The sequence below is a fragment of the Seriola dumerili genome, unplaced genomic scaffold (genome assembly GCF_002260705.1).
Source record: "Seriola dumerili isolate Sdu_G_001 unplaced genomic scaffold, Sdu_1.0 BDQW01000134.1, whole genome shotgun sequence".
Taxonomy (NCBI): Eukaryota; Metazoa; Chordata; class Actinopteri; order Carangiformes; family Carangidae; genus Seriola; species Seriola dumerili.
In genome coordinates, this window is record NW_019174389.1 from 2,287,304 (window position 1) to 2,311,724 (window position 24,421).

Here is a 24,421-nt window from a genome sequence, read left to right on the forward strand (position 1 = left end):
CTACTCCGGCTTGCCCCTCCCTGCCACCCACAATGTTGGTGATTTATGTTGCTGAGTCACAACAACTCTGTTTCTTTCCATTGAAACAAGCCGTCCTTGGAGTAGTTTTGTAGATGTACAGTAACAAGAATCTTCAGCCAACCAGACAAAGCTGATATCGCTGTTCTAGCATTTTAGGATAATCATAGTGTTTTATAATGTTGGGCTTTTTGTTTGAAAGTGCTATGCGTCAGGAACAAATAAAACGAAAGGATTTCTTTTCTTTGATTGCACTGAGAGATTCATGTGAGAATAAACATATAACTGATGTTATTGGAGAAAACAGTAGTTGTTGAATTAATCATGGGAACTGATGAAAGTTGTTTTCACTCACGAAATGACAGACTGAGATTGTCACTTGACACAAAAGTCATTGATACTGATTGAGAGATCAGATGTTGCTGTAATATTTTATGTTGACGACAGTCTAAAAAGTAACTGTGTTGATCTAATGTACCGCAATAGTCTCTTTTCTTTTTCAACATGTCTACTTTCTTTGAGAAATTCCTTTTAGAGGCGATGTCCAATTTAAAATAATTCCTCTTGAGTGGGTTTCCATTCTCATGGGATCTTTGGAACTGTGCTGTAAGAGTTTTTTTCCACCCTGTTGAGTCTTTGGCGAACCAGATCCCGGCATGACGAGCTTTCTCTCTCTCTTACACCTTATTTTCTTTTGGAAGCAATCTCCACACAATCTTTTTGGACAGGCGGCAGGCCTGTGCTGCCTATGAAAGAGTCTGACACACTGTCCAGTGCTTGAGGAAATGCCAGAGCAGGAAGGGGTCTTAGTCTTTGATATCCAGTCACTTATATTTAAGAATCTTGATAGTTTAAGACATGACTGTCTAAAAAAGTGCAGTAATTTCACTTTTGTCTGTACAGTCTGACACTTGTTATTACTGTAAGTGAAGGTAAAACAGAGGATACCGAGTGTTGGCCGCCTATTCTTATTCCTAGATCCATCTGGATCCACTGGAGGAGCCAGCCCACCCCACCCCACCCCACCCCCCACACCAGTCTTGGGGCTCAGATTGCTTGTGCTGCTCCAAACCATCATGGAATTGTTCTCCTCTCGAATCTGTTGCTTTTAGTGTAAAGTAATCCTCTCAATTAGGTATCAGTGACCTTAATTGCCTCTGGTGTAATTGTGCCTTCACAGATGAGAGACCTAAGCATGCTTTCCTCAATGTGAAATTGAAAAAGTGTGGCTTCCCAGCAGGCCCCCTGTGACCTGCTCTGTGGCATGTGTCTGGAAGGGAGCCAGAGGCAGCTTTAAGATGTTTTTAAGCCTTGCCAAGTATTTTTACCAATCCAAACAGTGGCACACCTGAAGAGAAACATGAACATGATAATATAATACAGAATCAGAGGGGTAGTTTTAAGAGACCAGATTTTCCTAAATCTACCAGATGGTGTTAAAAGTAATGCTTTGTATGGAGATTTTCTCTGACCTGCAACCTAAGGTCCTTTTCTCCTCTTGATTTGATTTATTTTTCTTCTCTGGCTTCTGCTGACTGAGAAACAGGAGCTGTCTCCTAAGTAAAGCAAGGCAGAGGGTTGGTCTCTGTGCTGACCTGGACAGGGCCGTGAAAATTATACTGTTCAGAGCAGTGTCATTCTGCTGTGGTCACAGTGAAGCCAAGGGTCACTGTGTGCAGTCTCATACATTCAAAAGAGGCAAGCAATGTGAAGTGTCATTTAAACAATGTTCTGAGTAACAAAGGAGAAGAATTGATTTTTTTCTCCTCTTTTCCAATTTACGGAAATGGCTAAATAAAATGAGTCATCTGCGCCTGGTAATTCTTTTCAGTAAGCAATGAAAATGAATTTAATGATCAATGTGGCTCTAATGTTTCATGCATGAATAGGCATACTCCCTCTAAGACTCTGCTGAATTTTTACACAAACAAAGAAATATGGTAATTCTTATAATTTCATCACTTCAATGGCTCCTGCAGCCCTGAGATACAGCTCCTCTGCTGTATAATCACTTTGTGATTAAAGCTCTCCTCCTAAGGTCCCACCTCGGAAGAGCAATGCACCGATTCCTCTCAGTCATTTCAAGCGTCCAAACATGTTTATTCCCTCTCGGTGGACCTGCTGTGGTCAAATTAAATGTTTCTAACTCCCTGCCTCCTCTCCTGTAGGTGCATAACAGGAACTTGCTGTCATTGGACTTTGATCGAATCACCAGAACAGAAAAAGTCTACGATGACCACAGGAAGTTTACGTTACGGATCCACTACGACCACGCTGGACGACCCACTCTGTGGGCGCCAAGCAGTCGTCTGAATGGAGTCAATGTCACCTACTCCTCTGGGGGCCATGTGGCAGGTATCCAAAGAGGCACCATGTCCGTACGCATGGAGTATGACCAGAATGGCAGAATCACCTCCCAGATATTTGCTGATGGTAAATCTTGGAGCTACACATACCTTGAGAAGGTACGAACTGTTGCTATAATAATGATTAAATGGTTTAAAGATACAAAATGGAATATAAAATGGCAGGGACATGTTGAACAGATAAATTGTGGAGGTGTGTTTGTGTAAGACCCTTGACAAGAGTCTTTAAACTGGAGTTAAAAGTTGACTTGTAATACCCCAGCAGTGTTTGTGCTGCATTATCAGGCTCTAGCACAGATATCAGCAGAAATGTAATTAAAACCTGTCTGGTGCACCACAGACGTTATACTCTGTTACCATAGTCTGACAGCAAAGTTCAACCTGAAATAGCTCTGATGAGAGGAACAGAGTGAAATGTCACTTTCTGCTCACTAATTGAAGGTAAGATTGTTGGGGGGAAAGGTGAAGAGCTGTGATTCTCCACCTTAGACATGTAATATGAAAATGGCAGCTTGTTAATAGTCTATAGTCAGTTTTTTTAGCAACCTATAAGTGCTGAGATACCGGCCGCCGCGTTGTGACAGCCTTGGAAATGATTTAAACACATCATTTATTGGTCCAAGACGGGCGCAAATAGAAATTTTTTCATTTGCAGAGTTGTGAAAAATTCATGTCTCTTACACTGTTTGAATCAAAAGATCCCACAAATAAGAAACAAGAAGCAGCATGTTTGTGAAATCATCTCTTAAGGAAATCTTAATGTCAGAGGAATACTCCACTTTCAAGATGGAAATTAGATTTGGTCTGACTCAGACTTGCATGAATAATGTGTTATTGCTTTTGACATTTGGCTCATCCTTTTGTGGTATACCAGCCGAGTGTCTCATACATTCACAACCTACACTTAGTGAGACTGCACAGTGTTTAGGAAACAACACCAAAGGATTAATTGACCAATCAATAATTTTTTTGTTTTATATCATTTATATTATAGAATATATACTTTTCTATTTTTAAATGTTTATGTAATTGTAAATACCAGCACCACACATAATTAATGATAATTCATTTTTAAATCATATCCTATTTTAGTTCTAATCATGTTTTGTATTTTGTGATACTGTTTGTTTAGAGATCAGATAATTTATCAAAGAATCTTACACTGCATTGAAATGACTCAAAGAGTATTTGTTTCCTCTTCTCTTTACAGTCCATGGTTCTGCTGCTGTACAGCCAGAGGCAGTATATCTTTGAATTTGACAAAAATGACCGCCTCTCCTCTGTGACCATGCCCAACGTGGCACGGCAGACCCTAGAGACCTCCCGCTCCATTGGCTACTACAGAAACACCTACCGGCCCCCCGAAGGTAACGCCTCAGTGCTCCAGGACTACAGTGAGGACGATCAGTTACTGCAGACCACCTACCTGGGCACAGGGCGCAGGGTCATCTACAAATATGGCAAGCTTTCCAAGCTGCTAGAAATCCTCTATGACACCACGCGCATCGGTTTCTCCTATGACGAGGTGGCGGGCATGCTGAAAACGGTCAACCTGCAGAGTGAGGGCTTCACCTGCACCATCCGTTACCGTCAGATCGGCCCACTGATTGACAGGCAGATTTTCAGATTCAGTGAAGAGGGCATGGTCAACGCCAGATTCGACTACGTCTACGACAACAGTTTCCGTGTCACTAGCATGCAGGCTGTCATCAATGAAACCCCACTGCCAATTGACTTGTATCGCTATGATGACGTGTCCGGTAAAACAGAGCAGTTTGGCAAATTTGGAGTGATCTATTACGACATAAATCAAATTATCACCACAGCGGTGATGACCCACACCAAGCACTTCGATGCTTATGGCCGGGTGAAGGAGGTACAATATGAGATCTTTCGCTCCCTCATGTACTGGATGATGGTGCAATATGACAACATGGGGCGAGTGGTGGCGAAGGAGCTAAAAGTCGGGCCTTATGCCAACACCACGCGGTACACATATGAGTACGACGCAGACGGTCAACTCCAGGTAGTCTCCATCAATGACAAGCCTCTGTGGAGGTACAGTTATGACCTGAATGGCAACTTGCACCTCCTCAGCCCTGGCAACAGTGCACGCCTCACGCCACTGCGCTATGATATCAGAGACCGCATAACTCGCTTGGGAGATGTCCAGTACAGGATGGATGAGGACGGTTTCCTAAAGCAGCGAGGGAACGAATACTTTGAGTACAACTCAGCCAGCCTGCTGGTCAAGGTGTACAACAAAGTGAGCGGGTGGAGCATCAAGTACCGTTACGATGGCTTGGGCAGGAGGGTGTCGAGCAGAAGCAGCATGGGCCACCACCTGCAGTTCTTCTATGCTGATTTATCCAGCCCCACTCGGGTCACTCATATGTACAACCACTCCAGCTCCGAGATCACATCGCTGTACTATGACCTGCAGGGACACCTGTTTGCCATGGAGCTAAGTAGCGGGGATGAGTTTTATGTGGCCTGTGATAACATAGGAACCCCTCTGGCTGTGTTCAGCGGCTCGGGCCTCATGATCAAGCAGGTCCTCCATACAGCCTTTGGAGAGGTTTATCTCGACACTAACCCCAGCTTCCAGCTCATAATTGGCTACCAGGGAGGCCTGTATGAGCCGCTCAGTAGACTGGTACACATGGGTAGACGAGACTATGATGTCCTCGCCGGCCGCTGGACAACACCTGACCATGACATCTGGAAACGTCTCAACAGCAACCACATTGTGCCATTCAACTTGTACATGTTCAAGAATAACAATCCTCTCAGCAACAATGAGGAGATAAAGTGCTACATGACTGGTAAGTTCACATCATGTTTCACAGTGATGAGATTTTTTTATTTTTTTTTTTTTTACTCCAGTTAAATCCACCTCTTTTGCAGAGCTTGTAGTTACACTGGATTCCAGTGGCAACCCAGAGTCATGGGGGGGAAAAAATAAATGTCTTAGCAAGTATCAAAACATTCATAGAAATCTCTCAAACCACAGCTGCCAGCCTCTGCAAAGCAGCAAGCTGCAAACTTGTCAAGGCTACATTTCAAGTGTTTAGGCAGTGTCTGTGTGATACCCAGGCAACATTTTCAGTGATGTGTTCGTCACAACTATAAATCAAAGAAAGCTGGATGCAGCCCTGAAATAATACAATTATTTTAACTGTTTACGGGTAAGTAAATGTATGTATATAAATAGCAGTCGACAGATGTTAAGTGAGTCTCACTAGAGCAATCAATAATGCATATCATTTTTTTATGCTGCTAAAATTACATGCTTGGGGGGGGGGGCATGTGAAGCTGCTATTGCTTGCAGTTCAGCAAACTATGCTTATTTCAGCTTTTTATGTCGAATTTGATGTGTTCTTATTCTAAACAACAAGCCACAAATGGAAGAACAGACTCTGCCAAAATTAAATTGAAATGCAGTGTGCTAGAGAGGTTTTTAAGAGCTTCCTCACTGGGATGTTGAGCTTGTTTTTCTACTCTATTATGTGTGTGTGTGTGTGTGTGTGTGTGTGTGTGTGTGTGTGTGTGTGTGTGTGTGTGTGTGTGCGCGCGCATGTGCATGCATGTTGCAGGCATGCATACATATGTGCTTGTGCGTGTGCTCAGTGGCTATCGTTTTGAAAGTGCTCAAAGGGAACAATGCTGTACGGCAAAGCCCCCTCTGTTGCTGAACACTCAGGTTCCTTCCCAGAAATATCACATCGTTCTGTGTTGCTTTGTGGTAGGGAGGGGGTAAATGGCAGTGAAAGCACCCCAGTGGAGAAGGAGAGCACAATAGAAACCTTAGCCAGGGCCAGTTGTATCAACCTCTCTGGCTGGAAGTTAAACAGCATTGTTAAGGATATTCACTGAATTCTCTGTGGTTAAACCAAATAGCCTCGGCCAGATCTCATTCACAACTGGAAGATATAATTCTCTGTATTCATTCTGAATCCTATTTGCTCAATAAAGCTCATGTTGGCTGTAAAATAAGACAATTTTAGCTGATATCCTTCATTCATTTACCTGTAGACAATACTAAGAGGAAAAATAGTCACTTTTTGTGTAGGTGCAGTCGATCCCTCCACTGGTCTCCGATCAACAAAGCCATTTAGCCGTCTGCCAAATAGAAAGGCATTCAGCTTCACAGTCCACCATTAGGAGCTGACTTTCATTAGAATGCTAAGCAGACTGTTAGATATACTGTAGTGGGTCTACCTCGATTGTGATTGATGGCGCTGACATTTCCATTCCTTTCACTAAATTACCAGGGTCCTTTCATTGTCCTCAAACAAATTCTTATTTAAAAAAGCTTTGTCAAGTGCGACAATGTGGCAGTGCCAGTCTGTGACAAACTTGCCCCCCAAGTGTCACAGCAATGTTTCTGCTGTCCATAACAAACACATTGAAAGGGGCAAGAAACAAATGGCTGAGATTTAACAGGCTTTGCTTGCAGTCATGTCTGTAGCCTTCTCTGTGAATTAATGACAACTTATCACAGGGAATGGCAGCAGCACCTGCTACCACAACCACAGCACTGGTGGCTGCTGTTAGATTAACCAAGATGTCATGGATTTTGATCCCAGACACGTCACTAAACCTCTTTTTTTTTATCATCTCATTATGGAAAAAAAAAAAAAAAGTTACTGCAGAAAAACCTGCTTCCTCAGAGTATCTGGTGTTGAAGTCTCGGCAGCTTTGAAATGACATGAAGTTACAGTATGTAATTATCAGCGCAGCAGACACTCTCAGATGTCACTTGGCGGTTCTGGGCCACAGCTGTGTGTCATTAGTGTGGCACCTGCAGGAGTGGACATGAATCATTGACACCATCTTGAGTGTTTATTATAGCTTGTCCACTTTCACAAACAAATCAAGAGCTCAGACCAAGTGAGGAGTATTTCAAGGAGCCAGCCACTCGACTGCAGAATCTCAACTGTTAGAACTGAACAAATGTGTTGTTGTTCTTCATGGGTCCTCTAAAACCAGAAATGGATTTTGTCTGTTAAAACAACAGTGTTTGTACCTCACTGTTTTGATCCTCCCCCCTCTGCAGATGTGAACAGCTGGTTGGTGACCTTCGGCTTCCAGCTCTACAACGTCATCCCCGGCTACCGAAAGCCCAGCACGGAGACCATGGAGCCGTCCTACGAGTTAGTCAGCACACAGATCAAGACACAGGAGTGGGACAGCACAAAGGTAAACCTGTCGCTCTCACCTATCCCACTTTTCACCTCAACACAGATCACCTTCTTCCACCTCTGCCCTCCTCCTCTCCAACATCATTAGCAAATAGACATGCTCTATGTAGCCAGACTCCCAGAGGAGCTGCCAACTATCAGGCCAAAAACACGGCCCAGTGAGCCAGGTCTCTGCCCCTCGTCCTCAACCCAATGGGTTTCAGGCTAAACAGCTCTTGTAATTGTCCTGCCATTAGGGAAATTCACTCTCCATTCCCTCCACCACTGGCCATTGATTTCATCTCAGTCTTACACCGTTAGCCAAGGTCTGAGAAGTAGTAGACATGCTCTGATTCCCACGTTTATCAGCCCTTTTAAGTTACCTCCAACTCACCTGAATTATTGAACAGGCCTCTGTTGTTGTCTTGGGTTCGGTTACAGCTAGACTAGTGAATGCCACCCATCAGGAGGTCAGATTCATGTTGAGTGACACTTCAGCTGCCACCTTAACACAGTGGGTATTTGTTGTTTAAAAAAAAAAAAACTGTTCTCATCAATTTGTAACCCTAAAAGCTTCTGGGATGATACAATACAAGGTTATCTCAATCTGTGACCTCTGATCTGACCAACCAACCATAATAGGCAGGCTGACCAACTGGGCATATTAAACAGAGAAAGAGGCAATGTAAAAAAAAAAAAAAACACTCCTGCAATACTATGAAGAGGAGTTTCATCTTTTAACACTTGAGGATTTAAAACATTTAAAATAAAATTCAAACTATATATAATGTGTACCTAATGTTTCACATTTTGCGCCCTTAATTTCAGAATTTCCTCACCATACACTGCGTGAAGTGTAAAACCATGATAGTAGAAATCTTGCTTCTTGTAGCATTGACCGCTTTGGGAGGGTTACTGTCAAAGCCCCCAGGGTCTGACTCATGCACGCTGCTTGTGCCTGACACTCCTTCAGAGAATCTCTGAACTCACCCTAGGTACCGATCTACAAAGGAGCTGCAACAGAAAAAATATCTAATTTAATCCAAAGACATCCCAGCAATTTCCATTTCAAATATTTGAGAGCAGATATGATGGAATAGTGTCGTAGATTAGAAAGAATAAATGCATCGCTCTTTTTTTTTTTTTCCAGACATGCAGTTTCAATTCTGACTACATCAGTGGTCACCTCAGACGTCGCTATTTAATCAACACTTTTCAAATGAAAAATTATTTATCAACATCTTTTTTTCAAAACTACATGATAAGTTTAATTGCTAAGGAAATCACCCTCCATATGATGTTTTTAATTTAAAAGTCTTTCACCACAGCAAACCAAGACATCAGGTTGTATACATTGAGTTTCTTAGAAAAAGACTGTTATGCTAAAATAAATGAGTCATATATGAATCTATATTCAGCTTGTTCATGTTTGCTTCACTCAGAAACACTAAATAGGGGTAGAGCCATTGGAGTAATAATATCATTGAAAGCTATTTTTTTCATCTGCACACCCAGCCTTTGAAGTGTATGTTCAATAATATCCATGATGGACTGTGATATCTCTAAAAATCCTGTAATGGAGGCTTTAAATAGCAAAGTTAGCCTAGATTTGAAGGTTTTTGCTCGTGTTTGTGAGGGAGCTCCTCCTTCAGCGCGCCTCTGGAGTATGTAGCCTACTGTAAATGATATGTAAGGATAGATTGAGATAATTAATCTTTACCCCGCGTACGAGCCAAGGCATGATATTCTTATCTGGAGTTCCTGCTTCAGGAATGGTGTTCTGAGCTGGTTAATGCCATGTTTATCCTCACTGCAGATGGTCAGGCCAACCTAATTAAATGTGATGTTCTTTGAAGCATAAATATAGCTTTAAAACTGCACATGGTATATATCCTGTGCACTTGGCACTTTATTTAATTTTATTTTATATGGGAGAAAAGTACGCCTGCCTTTCTATCTCTTTTCATTTAAGCCCCAATTTCGCCATGCTGCTGAATCCGCACCCAGATTGAAAAATGCCGTGAGGGGCCAGACAGATGAGGCTTGTGCTGCACAAGGCTTGATCTCTCATTCTGGGTTGTGCTGGAGGCTGATTCCACCCCATGCTATGTGAATGATGCTTCTCTGGGAGTGTCCCAGGAGGCTGTTTCAGTAAAGTGGAGGACATTGCCCCCTTTCCTCCGAGCGCCCCTGGGACAGCTGACCGGGTCACACTGTTGGCACGGTAAACAAACATGGAGTGGCATGGTGTGAAGTGTCCCCCCAGGCCATCGCTCCTGAGGGGCCCGACAGCACAGCTGCCCCCTCCCTGTCATATGTTTCCTCCTTCATGCGGGATCTGATGCCGTGTCACATCAAAGAGTGGGCAGATATGCTGGTCACCACTCCACGCTCCTCAACCCCACCCAGTCCCCCAGCCTGTAGCCTCTGTGCCAATGGAGGCACAGAGAGACGGAATAAGAAACTGTCAGGAAGACTTTGATTGTGACTGGTTGACAAAAACTCCTCAGGACGCTCATAGCCTCTTATCTTTGGCGATGGCAAGAAGGCACAGTGTTTAAGGGGCCTTTTTGTCGCTGCTCAGATCTGCTCAGGCAACTGTCTCACTGTGTGTTGGCCAGCCTCCATTTCATCTCACTTTCTTCATTTTAACATCTCTCTTTCTTCCTGAGGAGTACTCTTGTCAAGTACTATTAGGACAAAGTATTAATTTTGGCTGAAGGGAATGGTATCTATACAAAGCTTTGGTCCCTTAAGGAATGAGATATATACACTAGTTACCAACAGATTCCTGTTTCATATTTAGCACAGCATGGCTGTCAGAAGACAGTAATTTCACCCTTTTTCAAAATATCATGGCTGTCACAAATGATCAGAGAGATTTGCATTTGCTGAGAAACACCTCTGCCCCTACCTTGACTGTGTGATAGGTTCACCGCTTCAAAGCATCGAGAATTTGTAGTTTGCCATTGATAATGAATGTAATGACATCATTATTTATATACATGTGTATGACTATACGCACATACATAGACATATTTATATACATACTGTATGTGGGTGTGTGTGTGAGTTTTATTTATTGTGGTTTCCGTCACATTAATACACTTTCGATAAAAGGTGTTAAATCGTTCTCATTCAGTCATACAAAACGAATGGCTTAGCATTGAAAACGTTTGAAGTGTTAAATGAAGCAGTAGGAATCTCATTTAAAAAGAAAAAAGAAAACAGGAGCATCTTAAAGCAGACACTCCTGCTTAGTCCCCATTCAGAGCAGGATGAGGCTAGAGGTAATAACAAAGCTGTGAGGCAATCAGAAGTGAATATTTGGTAAATATCTAGAAGAACATCTTCAAACAAGCAACAGAGGTAATATTTTGTAAATTCATTTCTTGCTCAGAGAACAAATGGAAGATGTTTTACTGTGTGTGTGTGTGTGTGTGTGTGTGTGTGTGTGTGTGTGTGTGTGTGTGTGTGTGTGTGTGTGTGTGTGTGTGTGTGTGTGTAGATGCTGAGTGGGCTGTGTGACTAAACAGTATTGTCTTTGTTTTGCAGTCTTTGCTGGGTGTTCAGTGTGAAGTTCAGAGGCAGCTGAAGGCCTTTGTGAAGCTGGAGCGCTTTGGCCAGATCTACAGAGCCAAAAGTGCCGGATGTCCTCAAAGCGAGAGCAAGAAAATCTTTGCTTCTGGTGGCTCCATCTTCGGGAAAGGGGTGAAGTTTGCCATCCGGGACGGTCGCATCAGCACTGACATCATCAGTTTAGCCAACGAGGACGGGCGTCGCATGGCTGCAGTTCTGAACGACGCGTTCTACCTTGAAGACCTCCACTTCACTATCGCGGGAATAGACACCCACTACTTTGTCAAACTGGGCTCAGTGGAGGGAGACCTGGCCCTCATTGGCATGACAGTGGGGCGGCGCACCTTAGAGACTGGTGTCAATGTGACGGTGTCTCAGGTCAACACAGTTCTCAATGGCAGGACTAGGCGCATTACTGACATTCAGCTACAATACGGCGCCCTGTGTCTGAATACACGTTACGGCAGCAGTGTGGACGAGGAGAAAGCTCGCGTATTGGAGCTGGCCCGACAGAGAGCTGTCGCACAGGCCTGGGCCCGGGAGCGCCAGAGACTGAGGGATGGAGAGGAGGGCTCGCGAACCTGGACTGAGGGAGAGAAACAACAACTCCTGGGCTCAGGGAAGGTGCAGGGCTACGACGGATACTACGTGGTTTCAGTTGACCAATACCCTGAGCTGGCAGACAGTGTCAACAACATTCATTTCATGAGACAGAGCGAAATGGGCCGAAGGTGACATGAACACGAGGCTCTGCAGTGACAGACTCAGATGTAGGACATGGGACTTCTTGCCAAAGACAGTTGTGTACATGACCACTTTTTTTTTTCTTTTTTTTTTTTTTTTTGACTGTGCTCAACTTGGTTTTTAATATACTGTAAAGAAGAAAAAACATGGTTGCAATCAGTTGCACTGTATTAATAGAAGAGTGCCCTTCTCCTTTTGAAGATTCTTTAACAGTCTTTGCCCTTCAAGTGCGGCTGCTAGAGGATGAAAATTTGCGATGTCTGTGACTTATTTTTGTGACTCCATTTCCTCGTCCCTGTTGGTGATTCTGTTCAAAGGAATCCAAGAGGAGTATTGGTAATGCATTATGTTCAGTGGCTCACTCTGCTGCCAGACTTGCAGATTGTTATTCACAAGCTTGCTCCATTCTGCCTTTTCTGCGCCTCAGCCAAGGAGATTCCTTCTCTTTTAATCACTTCTTTTTTATACTTGAAACCCTCATAGCCCCAGTCATCCATAAATAATGAGAGAGATTTCTGTTGGCGGTAGAGCCCTTCATCAAAACACTAGCTGTACTTGTCAGGGCACCTTCATTTGTTTGATGTCTTGTAATTTTTTAACAGGAGGCTTGATACTCATCTGTGGTCTTAGCTTGGAAGGCTTCAGTGCACCCTGACAGTGCATGTTGAAGGCCTTCTTTATATGAACTACAAAATTAGCAAAACTGCTTAATCATGCTTATACTGTATGGTAAAGCCAACAAAGGGATATGAGGTCACTTTTTTTTATTTTGTGTGCATTTTCTTTTTGACTGGATTGTTTTTTTTTATCCTAGGAAGAAAATTAAAACATAGAATAAATGGTCCTTTTTATTTGACTGTGGTCAAACAACTCAATTATGAAAATAGTGAGGAGCCAACAAAAATACTGTGGAATTAATGTGTGTATTAAACAACAAAAGGTATTTTACAGGAATGGTTTTTGAATTACATTTTAGTTTTGTTTTATAAATAGCTATATGAATTAACAGTATAACAAATGTGAATTTAAAAAAAATGTGAACTATTGTCCCTTTTATTGTTAATTGTTGTACTTGAACAATACTTAAGGGTGTTTCAACACATGGAATAAATTATGAAAGGTGGTTTAGTTACATCAGTTACTGTGTTTTTTATTAGACCACATTTTACTGATCTCAATTGCATATGAAAGGCAGTGTTTCTTTATCATCGTGCTTAAGTCAGTATTCCTCACCACATTGTCCAGTCTGATAAAGTTTGGGATTAAAATATTTTTAATAAGTGAGACTACAAAGATGGCTAAAGAAACCAATCTCATCAGTGATATATACTACATTAACATATTGGCTCCTGAGGTAGATAGGCTTCGCGTTGTGTTGTGGGTGACATGAAAGATACAAATTGCCTTTGCCCTAAGGGCTGCCTGCAGGTCAGCATCGAAAGTGCTTTCATACTCCAGAATAGGGCTCCACTTGGTCCCATGGCTGGCTGAAATGCATTAGACCTGCAGATGTACTAGTTCCTGTTTACAGACTAAAGGTCGTCTATACACGCCAACCTTGGAAATAACCCCCGTGGACACATTCTAGCTCCGATATAGCCACGTCCCCCACCCTTTTGCCCCGCCCCCTAAGCTGAGACTGCAAAGGACAATTTAAATCTGCTCATTCAAAAACATCATTATGTGAAAATTCAAGAGGAGTCAAGACTATTTTGGAAATTGTGACACTGATTTGACTTCTGGTACTTTTTGAACTATGCCAAGCCACTGCACACTCTCGACCTTATCGTTTTTCCATCAGACATATGAACTTGTTTGTGTGTGTAGGGGTGGTGGGAGCATGATTGAGTGTCTCAATCTGTACAAACGTTAAAGCAAACAGTACACGGTTATTTTTTTTTCTCTCTGCTGTTGGTTGATTCAGTGATGATGTTTTGTTTCCAAAAAAAAATATGTATGTTCAGCATAATATGAATGAAGGATATTTGCATTGTGGAATATTGCACTGAGAACTGTTGCGTCATAAGACTGTATCTTTTTCTAAAGTTTTGGACTCATTTTGAGTTTGGGTTTGTTCTCAACACTGTGTTTTTAGCGCTTCTCTTTGACTATGTAAATATGAAGACATCAAAGTAAGCTGTAAATAAAATGCAAATGTAGATACCTCTTAGAGCTACATCGGTGACCCTGTGTAGTCTTAAGGTAGAAAAAAAATAAAGGGAATATTTTGTGTTTAATATTGTGTTTTGTTTTATATTCTGTATATTCTATGAAACACAAAAATATCAGTCGCTGCATCTCAAACTGAAATGAGACATGTCCTCAGATACTGTATATTCTCTTATATTCACTTTACTACCACACTGATGGTGCAGATTTTAACATCTATATTACACTGCTTATTAAATACGAACATATTTCCTGTTCATCTGCATGTACATTATGTTATACACATTAATTCTCACCCTACGTCACATTTCATGAGATTTTAATGAGGCTAATTTGATGCAATATGATAATGTAATATTGCGCCATGTGCCTTTATTAAGTTAAACATGCGCTACCACCTGTTTAGATCTTTAATCTATTAGATTCTCAAATGGAGTGAACATGTGGTCGATCAGAGCACATAAAATACAGACTATTAATAAAAATAGTAAATGTATTTAACTGTCATAAGATAAGCACGCCTCAAGGGACACTGTGCAAAACTTGACTATTAATTAAACTGTCAAAGTTGAAGAACAATCCTTTGATGTTACAAAAGCCACCAGGAGACTGTGTTTTTAAACTTGATAACTTTGTTGAAACAAGTGGAGCTCAGGGGCTAATCCTGTTAGCAGGCAGGGTGGCGCGGGAGTTACTGCCAGTATGTGGTGGCAGCAAGGGAGCCTGGAACATTTACACTCACTGCAGGCAGAGCTGAGCTCGGTGCCCAGAAGAAAAGCACGATGGCCTGCTTTACCTAAGCAGACCGCACTCTCTCATTTGTTCTTCTCCACTTTGCATTAATGTGAGCTGAGGAAACCACTGAGCTCTCTGCATGACGGACGAGCGTCACAGGAAATGATCACACCAGAATGTTTGCTCTAGCTACTTTGACTACACAAGTTTTTTGCAAAGTAAATTTCAAATCTGTGGCTCTCATCTTCCCTGAGACAGCCTGAGCCCCGGAGCCCCACATGCCTCCGATCAAGAGGATTTCTTTACAGGGGAACAGAAAGTCCTGCTAGCAGAGTGTGTGCAGGATGAATTCTGCTGCAGAGAGGCAAAATGTCCTTTAGCCTTGAGGACTGTAGCCTTTCAGTAGAATCATAATAATAATTTCACCTCAACTTCTGTTGCAGAGAAAAAGTCTCCACTGCACTCTGACGATGAAAGAGGGAATTTTAAACTTTATATGTGATTGATAACAAACATTTTGCCCTATTTTGGGAACAATGCAGTGTTGACACCCGTTAAAATAATTAATGAAGCCAAATGTTTGCAAGACACAAATAAGCTACCAAATTCATGGAACTCAAATGACTCATTATTCTTGGATAAACACTATAATCATAATGTATAATACTGCAGTATTTTTCTTTTTTGCCTTCAGAACAAACATGTCCTGTGATGATGATAGGTTACATGTAGCACCACGCTCCATCGCTGAGAGGCTGAAAATGTGAGCAGAGGGTGAAGAAAACAGTATGCGCCACAAAGTGTTGAAAGTAATGGCTGAATCACTGGTATTGATGAATGACCGTATTATAACCTCACAAATTTGCTCGTCATTTGTGCTCTGGGGCAGTGAAAATCTTTCTAATTGCACTTTTAATCGATTAAAGCAACAAATCATGAAGTCTACAGATAACAAGTGATCTTTTGATCCTATTTCAACTAATATAAGACACAAAGACCTGTTTTCAAATGGGTACATAATCAATGCTAGCATTAACAGCTGTTTACTTACCAGTCTGAACCAAGTTCAGCATCAAACTTTTTAGTTTACTCACCAAGAGCTGTCTCCAGTGGTGGAAAGCAACGCTAATGTTTATTCTTTGCTTCTGTTTTTTATCACTTCTTTTCTTCTACTGAAGTTAGCACGCTAACCAGCTTGTCTTGGCCCAGCCCGCTTGTTTCGTCACTTTCGGATAGTGAGTCACTGTAGCGTCCCGTCTGCCCTGAGGAAGTAACGCTGCTCAGAGGGCGTTTTATAACCTCTAAACACAACGATGGTTGAAGTTCTTTGCAAAGGACCATCACCACAACCCGCTCCAGGCAAGAGACCACATTCGGCGGCAGAGAAAGCTTACATATAGTGCCTTTAATAGAAATATTATTTTCAACTCTGTTGCTCTTGTGTGTGTTTGTTTTCTTCTTTTTCCAGTCAGCTGGGTCTGCAGGAATTGGTTTCAGAGTTCAATCAGAGACAGAACTCTTTGACAGCTACACCATTTGTGGTGCATGCAGCTGAACTCTGAGTTTGATCCCATATTCACTTAACACCTACCATTTCATTCAAATTTGAGTAACCCCTTCCAGATATTTTTGTGAGAGGGAAAGAAGAAAATCCTGCTTTGGTGGTGAATTTCACAACTACTACGGAAGGCAAGACCTTTCTCTAAAAAACCATGCATGAACTATTTCCCATTACCTGTGCTGAGACTGATGAGAAGAGATATCTTCACATTGCTTTCACACTCCATCTGTTTCCTCTAACTGATAATTTGAACATTCTGAGCCCGAGTGTTGGATAAACACTGGCAAAGGTATTTGACTGTGAAAATCAGTAAAAGGTTGATCCCTGCTGAGGGCCAGCCATCCATTCCCCCAATGAATCCTGTACGCAGTCCGAAAATAACCACTAAAATGAAACACCTGCTGTCTCTCGTTTTCCTCTGACTGTCAATCTCAGGTACTGTAATTACATGACAGTCAGCTGCGATTTTTCCCCCTGAAGATCAGCAATGTTGTTGACAAGCGGCACCACCTTGCACCACTGTTTTGCCGTTTTTAAGAACTCCAAGCAGACCGGCCACACTTGTTCAAGTTTTCCCAACAGCAAAAAACCAGTAACTGGTTGGTATGATGGTCCACATCTGCTGTGTAGTCTGATAACACCGTATGCCTGAATGGATAGGACAGCCTCATATTCTGTCTTTAATCATTCAAGTCCACATTCCCCTCTCTACCAGTTATGCAAATGGTGGACCAATCATAAAAGCTAATGGGGCAAGGAATGGTAAACCAACTGGCCATAGAGAAGTGAGGCTGAATTTTCCTCAAGGTTTGGGTCTCATTTGGATGCCCACTACGGTGACAAAACACACCAGCAACAGAGGCACTCAGTAAAGTGAAAGCCTCAGAAATAAAACAGAGGTGATGGTTTTCAAAGTGTCATATTTCTATGGGTCATACAAAGGCCAGCGTTGCCTCTCACAGAAGTGGCCTGCAAAGGGAAAATGGAAAATGTGCACTACTAGCACCTTAAGCATTACAATGCTGCATGCTCGTAATATGAGAGGCATTATTTTCCAAAAATGAGACTTAAGAGCCCTGTGAGAGAGCCCGTTCTCCTCCCATTGTAGAGCAACACAACCTGACAGTTTTGACCTCTGTGCTAGTGTGAGAGTGACTCATTACATGGCTTTCAGTGTTGAAGTAATTTTCACTGAGATACACATCAGCAAGATAATCAATAATCTGTGAAGTGGAGCCACATCAAAGCTGGCCTCACAAATTCACAGTCTGTAGTTCCTTATTGGAGGCGAGATTCGCTGCAGCTGCAAGACGATAACTACGAGGTCATGATTTGTTTTGTTTTTCACCTCTTTTTTAGAAGTATTACAAAAATAGATATTGTGAGGAAATTGATTTGCATGTCTTTGAAAAGCCTTTTCATGTGAATGCATCTCAGTTGTGTGTTTTTCATTATTTTCTCCTTGGTTACCTCAGCTTGTGTAACTGAGAAATGACAATTCACTTTCGATTCTCACTCTGATCTCTATGGATTATGTTGGAATTGACACAGTAAGAAATTAATCCTGTCAGCACAAGGTGAAATTCTTTTCTTTCTTTTTTTCCGAAATTCATACTGTGCGCGCGTGTGTGTGTGCAGTTGATGAGTATCGGAGTCCAGCAGGGTCTTGGTGATGTTGGTGGACTCACTGGAGGCAGAAGCCACAGCTGCAGCTGCCGTCTTCCATCACATTTCCCCTGACAGGTGTGAACAAAGGACCCAGAGAAATGTCACTGCAGCATTTTTAAGTCACTTGGACACTGTTTGCATTCAGGAATGAAACTGCCTTTGCACATTATGCAAATCATATTGACAGCATATCTAATGCTTTTATTAGCCTAATTATGCCTAAGGTCAAATCTGTTCACAGTGAAGGATCAGTACCCATTTAAACCAAGAGTCTGGGAACATTCAGGTTGACTGAAAGGTTAGTTAATGCTTAATGTCTTAGGACAGCTTATCATGTAGCACTTCATGTTCCTGAAAAAATAGGTGTTATTGATTTCTGTCTATGACATGAGCACCACTCATGGTCAGTCAGCGGCTGTCTTCACTGTCTCGCACAGCAGCAGTAATAAATAGCAAAGACATGGAAAGATTTGTTTTGAAAAAAAAAAAAAAAAGTTTCAATTAAGAAAAAAAAAAGTGAGAAAGAAAGAACGTTAATCATAGATGGAAGCAAAGTTAAACCATAAAGGTGGGTTCGTCCTCAGTGGAGATACTCTGTTGTCAGGGTTGAAACAAAGCATATGCATATTTAATAGGCTTGAGATGCTGCAAAGTATTTAGCAGCAGGCCTTATTAAAGATGCATAAAGCAGTAGGAAAGGTTGTGTGTTCTTTAAATTAGACAGCTTTCTTTAGGTCAAAAGGTTAAATTGTTGTTGGGTTGTTCAAAACCTCCCATGCTTAAAGCTTTTGATACCTCCGCCTATAGACTGTGGAAGGTGTGTTGTTAGTTAGAATGAGTCTCATGTGTTGTTCAGCTGAGGCGATTAAAGCCTTTAAGGCTACAACTGATCTGACAATCAGTCACAAACCTCTGGTGAAGGAATAGCTGAGATGGGTTTGTGCTAGCCTGACTCAGCTGCTGCACTGTTGGAAGTTTTGGATGTGTGACACTCAGCAAAGTGCACAGACAAAACAAAAAAATCTATAACCTTAACTGAACTTCACTTCGTTATGAACTTCATGAATCTGGTGCATTTCCTGTCTTTATAACTGAAACTATTGATGTACAATTTATGCCATTCCTTCCTTAGCCATGTGATAGAGACAATATGTAGGAAGAAAGAAAAAGGAAGTCCCCCCCGCCCCCATTGGGGTAGGGCGAAATCCCCAAAGTGCTTATGGCCACAGGCATATTCTTATTGCCATTGGCACTCCATAGACATAGTCCATCCAGTGCCAGACAACAATTGCTTTGTCATGAACCTGAGCACTGTTGTGAACTACTGTACACGGCCTGCAGTGCAACCATCCAAGGACACGTTGTACTAACTCAAAATCAAATTCAGTCAGTTTGAAAGAATGAAACAAATATTAGACCATACATATAGACCTACATTTGGAAACTTACTTCTGAGTTCTCCAAGCTCAAGAAATGTGTAAATAGCAGAGGTGGTGATTAGATAAATGCTCTGTTGTTGATACTGTTCTACATTTATACCTAGAAAATAGAAATCCATGTGATTAAGTGGGAATGATGCCTCTCTTATAAAGAGCACAGAAGACGAGCAGAGACTTTTGTTTCCTTTGTCCTCTTTTGATTCTGCTGCTGTGTGTTTGCAGTTTGAAACACAAAGCCTGTAGTCAGTCTGACAGAATTATTTTGGTTACAGAACCTTTGGGCCCATTACGAATACTATTATGTAGATCAGCCTTGGGGAATTTATTTCCACATTGTGCATTTGGGTTGCGACACGCCTGGCCTCTCATTTCATTTACCCATACAAATAAGCCTGCCAGTCCAAACGCTTTCAAGTTGTGGAGAATTTTTTAGCACCTTTTCACTTTCATATTTTTTCCTAACCAAATTTTCTTTAAATGTAGAGAACTGATAAAATCGCTGACCTCCCATCCAACACCTCTTCCGCAGGCAGGCACACACTCCCTGACACACACCACTACACTGCAGGCAAAGCATGAAAACACAGTGATTATTGCTGTCAGGAGAAAAATGTTTTTAACCTCAGGTTTCCATAGTCACTTCCTATTTGAAAGATCTTCTTTAGAAAAGCTTGAATGCTGCTGCCGTGTGACAGGCTGAACATCGTTCAGATTTGAAACAGGAAGACAAAGACACACACACATACAAAAATCCTTTTTATTGGATGACTCAGATTTCTATGATCCCTCCTGGCATATGTGGAGTTTTTCTACACTGTTGTTCTACATGTGCAAATTCATTGTTTATTGGCAAGAAACCTCGGACCAGTACATGTGCGTGCAGTGGAGCAGAATTAGATTATAATTCTACTGTACACTCCTCAGCTCTAACGCCAGCCTCGCTGCGGCTACTATACTCCACTTTTAGACATGAAAAACATTATTTACCTTTCTAAGACGCTGCTGTGCAATACCACTGATTTTTGTCTCCATTTAAGCCATAAAACAGAAAATCCATAACAGCTCTCACTTTGATGAGTGATGTCCCAGTGCAGCGAAAACAGATTTTATTGGGACAAGGGGACTCTGTCAGAAACAATCAAATCTGCATAAGAAATCCTTAAGAAGACAACAACTTTCAAGAGTAAGCTGCTACCACAGCTGCTTCGGCTTTTTATTTCCCCTTCATTATGAATATTAACAATCTGATGGAAAAAAAAGGGAAATATAGTGAGAAACACATGGATAGATAAACAAAAAGTGGGCATTTCATATAATTTGCCCTAGAAAGAGATCAACCACAAAACAATGTATGTTGAACACACAAGATGCCGGCTCTTTTCATCATGACATAATGTTTCGTTAGCAGTGCAGCTACAGTGCCAGCTCCCAGGTTATACTGCATGTGTTTTGTTGTTTTGATATTTCAGTCTCTGTGTTGCTGTACAACAACGGTGTTTGAATGGGAACTGGCTGCATAAATTAATCAGATGCAGCTCGAGGATAGCATTTTGCTGTAAAAAAAAACACAACAAAATCGGAGTAATGATTTTTGACACAGAGACTGAAACTGTGATACAAATGTTTGCAATCTCATGTTGCTATACCACGATATTTTGGTCCAATCACGATCCACCAATCATACCTGTGGAAAAAGTAAGGCTAGCTTAATTAGCTGAAGATGGATAATAATACCCCCCCCCCCCAAAAAAAAAAAACAAACAAACAAAACAAACAAAAAAAAAATCTAGGTCTGAACCAAATCATTAAAATCATTAAATCCCTGAACATTACATTTAATGATATGTTGTATGTAATGGGTTTTTTTTTTGTTTTGTTTTTTTTATAGTCTCTTTTCTGTGTGCTTTAGTGTTGTTATTACTTTCGCAAAATTCACACCTCCTCTGTTGTGTGGGTGTGAAGAGACAGCCCCTTAATTTTGAGGGATAGTTCATGCAGGTCTTAATTGTTCTATGATTAACATAACAACATATGCGCCCAGGCTTTGTTTTCATAAATACACTGAAAAATAGAAAATAATTTGGTTGAATACTCGCATCTCCAGTTTGACACAGTGAGTGAGAGCAACTTAAAAGCCCACATGGACAACCAAGACATTACCATTCATTGTTTGGCTAATTGGAGGGTAGTTGGTACAATACGTCTTGATAAACTAAAGTAATTAGTCATAGATTTATGGTGGGACGTCTGCTGAGGCAGCAGTTTCTAACCTCTGCTGAGGGGGATTGTTGCCTTAGTAAGAAAGCAAAGGAAGAGGAGACTTCTTTCTAATGTGATCTAATAAAATATATAATCATTTCAGATATCTTCAGAGCAGGACAGGAGGACATAGCAAGGACAGATGGATGTGTTATAACTCAGTAGAACATTATCTAACTCTTCAAACTGCCCTTGAAAAAGACATGTACCTGCCCCAGGGGTGTCACACCAGTTACTTCAACACTCTGACCTTTCTGATTAAATGTACACGTCTCGGATATTCTTGCCTACAGAAGAGTCGATGTCAAACTGGACCAGCTGAAGTTCCCCCAATTAAAACCGCATCGTGTGTCAAGGATAATAAGTTATTTTTTTGTTCTACCGCAGTAACGCTTCCCCATCAGGGATGAAACCAGTTATCTTTCACTTACTGTATCATCAGATCATTCCTGCATCAACAGGGGAGGTAAATGAAATAAATCAGCAGGGGAAGGACACATTAATGATAGGGCTGTGGAGGAATGCTCCCACACAAATAGAACAGAACAGCTCTCACTGCTCATTTGTAGTTTGCTGTCAGTGAATTGTTCATCATTTTAATGGCATTCTTCAAATAGGATATTGTGTCTTCCCCTCTAAACAAATGCTTGCTGAACTGGAAGGCTCTCAGCACAGAGCATAATTTGGCCAAAAGGCTGAAAAATTAGCTGTTAATGTCAGACAACTGTATAGCACAGATTGTGAAATAGTTGGTCACGAGGCTACCAACATAAGTTTCTTTTTCTTGGAATAATAAAAGCACACAAAAAATGTCTTTCCAGTTTGGCCACTACTTTTACAAATACACTTTACTACCACAGACGAAGAGACAGACAGACAGACAGACAAGCAAACATCCTGAGATGGATGGATGGATACATTCAAAAACATAACCTTTCTGGAGGAGGTAATAAGTCATGTACAGTATGCGGTACAGATAAAATAAACTCTGAACCCTCACAGCAGGCTGCAGCAATGTTAGGCATCTAAAAATGTCCAGAGGAGTTGTACAATCTTCAGGTGGTGCTAAAGCCCATAAAAAATCCCACAGCAGGCATTTCCTTTTCAAAACCTCCCTGAAAATATACGACATGAGCAAAGTTTGATGAGAAAATTATCCAGTGTACTGATTTTTTCTCCTTTTTTTTTTCTTTTTTCTTTAAAGTCATTTTCTTTTTAGACCCAGACTGAAAAAAGATGAGATAAAAAAAAAAAATCTTAGACTTTAAGGTGTTTTCGATGCAGAGTTAGTTTGATTTTAATATTTCATTATGGCAACATGTAGTCAGACAAATATGCAACCAATGCTGGGTGTACGGTGTAAGTATCCCCACATGCTGTATACCCTTTACAAGGTGAGACAATAAAGTCCAGTTGTATCCGGGGTGACCTGGATAAAACTAGAAATCCTGCATCACAATTGAGAGTTAACATTAGGGATCATTTGTGCAAATGATCTTGTAAATGAGGATAAGGGAGATATATCCTTATTGGAAGTTAAATTAAAGAGCCTGGGCCCCCTCCTACAGCGGGCACCGAGAGGCGATGCTGCTGTTAAGTGTGGATGAGAATGAATCGTTCCATTTGACTGTGGCCGGTGTGTGCGCGGATGAGAATAACACCGTGTGATGAGATACAATATTTTGACATTAACTCTCTGCTTTTCTATTTCTCATCATCTATTCTTAACCATCTCAGAAGAGTCTTGTCTTTGACTACCTTCAGTGAAAGAAAAGATAAAGTTCAAGTGCTAAACTGTTTTTTTTTTGTTTTTTTTTTTTAAAGGTTGAAGCTGTGATGTTGTTACTGTTCCTAATGGCACGTTTCTGTCCTTCACCTCCAGCACATCAGGAGAACTTCCTTTCATTGCAAAGCTGAAAATACCCTAAATCTGTCAGTCTTCTATGTTTGGATCTTAGGTTGTGATGAGTAAAATCAAAACATATTTTAACCTGATGCACAGTAATCACCACCCTAACTACTGTAGGATTGTTGCTTCCCAAAATATACATACCGTACATGAATATAGGGTAGCTACTGATTTGATGGTTCCACAGAGTCGGGACAACAATATCTCATAAAAAGCACTACTGGAAGTCACATAAAAAGAAACAGCAATGTGACACACATTGCTGTTGAGAACAATAGTGTAATCAGAGATTTAACTATGTTATTCTTCTTCACCAACCTTCAGCCAGTGAGTCAATTATATGGAGGTTTGAGTGCAGAGAGTTGATTCCAGCTCAGCTCCACAGGAATTTGCCAGGTTTGACTCAGATTCTGGAACAGCAATTTCAGAAATGCAAAAGGTTTTTATTTTTTGTCCTTTTTCTTTTTAAAATGCTACAGAACAGCAGGATCGCTTTGAGGAACTTTATTCACAAGCTAAATTACATAAAAGCGGTAGCAATTGATATTTAAAATATGGATCCGAAAAACTTTATTGTCCATCACAACAAGGTGATGAAAGGTTTGAAGTGGCTTGTGAGGAAAAACATGCAGCACGGTACAATCCACCTCAGTCAGTACACACAGAGTAAAAAGATGCTGAATAAAAGAAAAGGCTAATGATAAGCATATGATAATTACAGTATAGCTGTACCCCAAGGAGACAGCCTCAAGGGGACAACGCCATTACCTTCTCTTAAATATGTTTAATTT

The 24,421-nt window shown here is 41.3% G+C and overlaps 1 protein-coding gene across 3 annotated transcripts in view; it reads left to right on the plus strand.

Moving 5' to 3' along the window:
• tenm4 (teneurin transmembrane protein 4) overlaps positions 1 to 11,881 on the plus strand; it is a 116,119-nt gene extending 104,238 nt beyond the window's left edge. For all 3 annotated transcript variants that reach the window (XM_022748912.1, XM_022748913.1, XM_022748914.1), the window contains 4 exons: positions 2,187 to 2,483; positions 3,595 to 5,209; positions 7,444 to 7,586; positions 11,123 to 11,881. In XM_022748912.1, coding sequence (XP_022604633.1) covers positions 2,187 to 2,483; positions 3,595 to 5,209; positions 7,444 to 7,586; positions 11,123 to 11,881 — 2,814 coding nt within the window. The remainder of the gene's footprint in view (positions 1 to 2,186; positions 2,484 to 3,594; positions 5,210 to 7,443; positions 7,587 to 11,122) is intronic.
• The last annotated feature ends 12,540 nt before the right edge of the window (positions 11,882 to 24,421 follow it).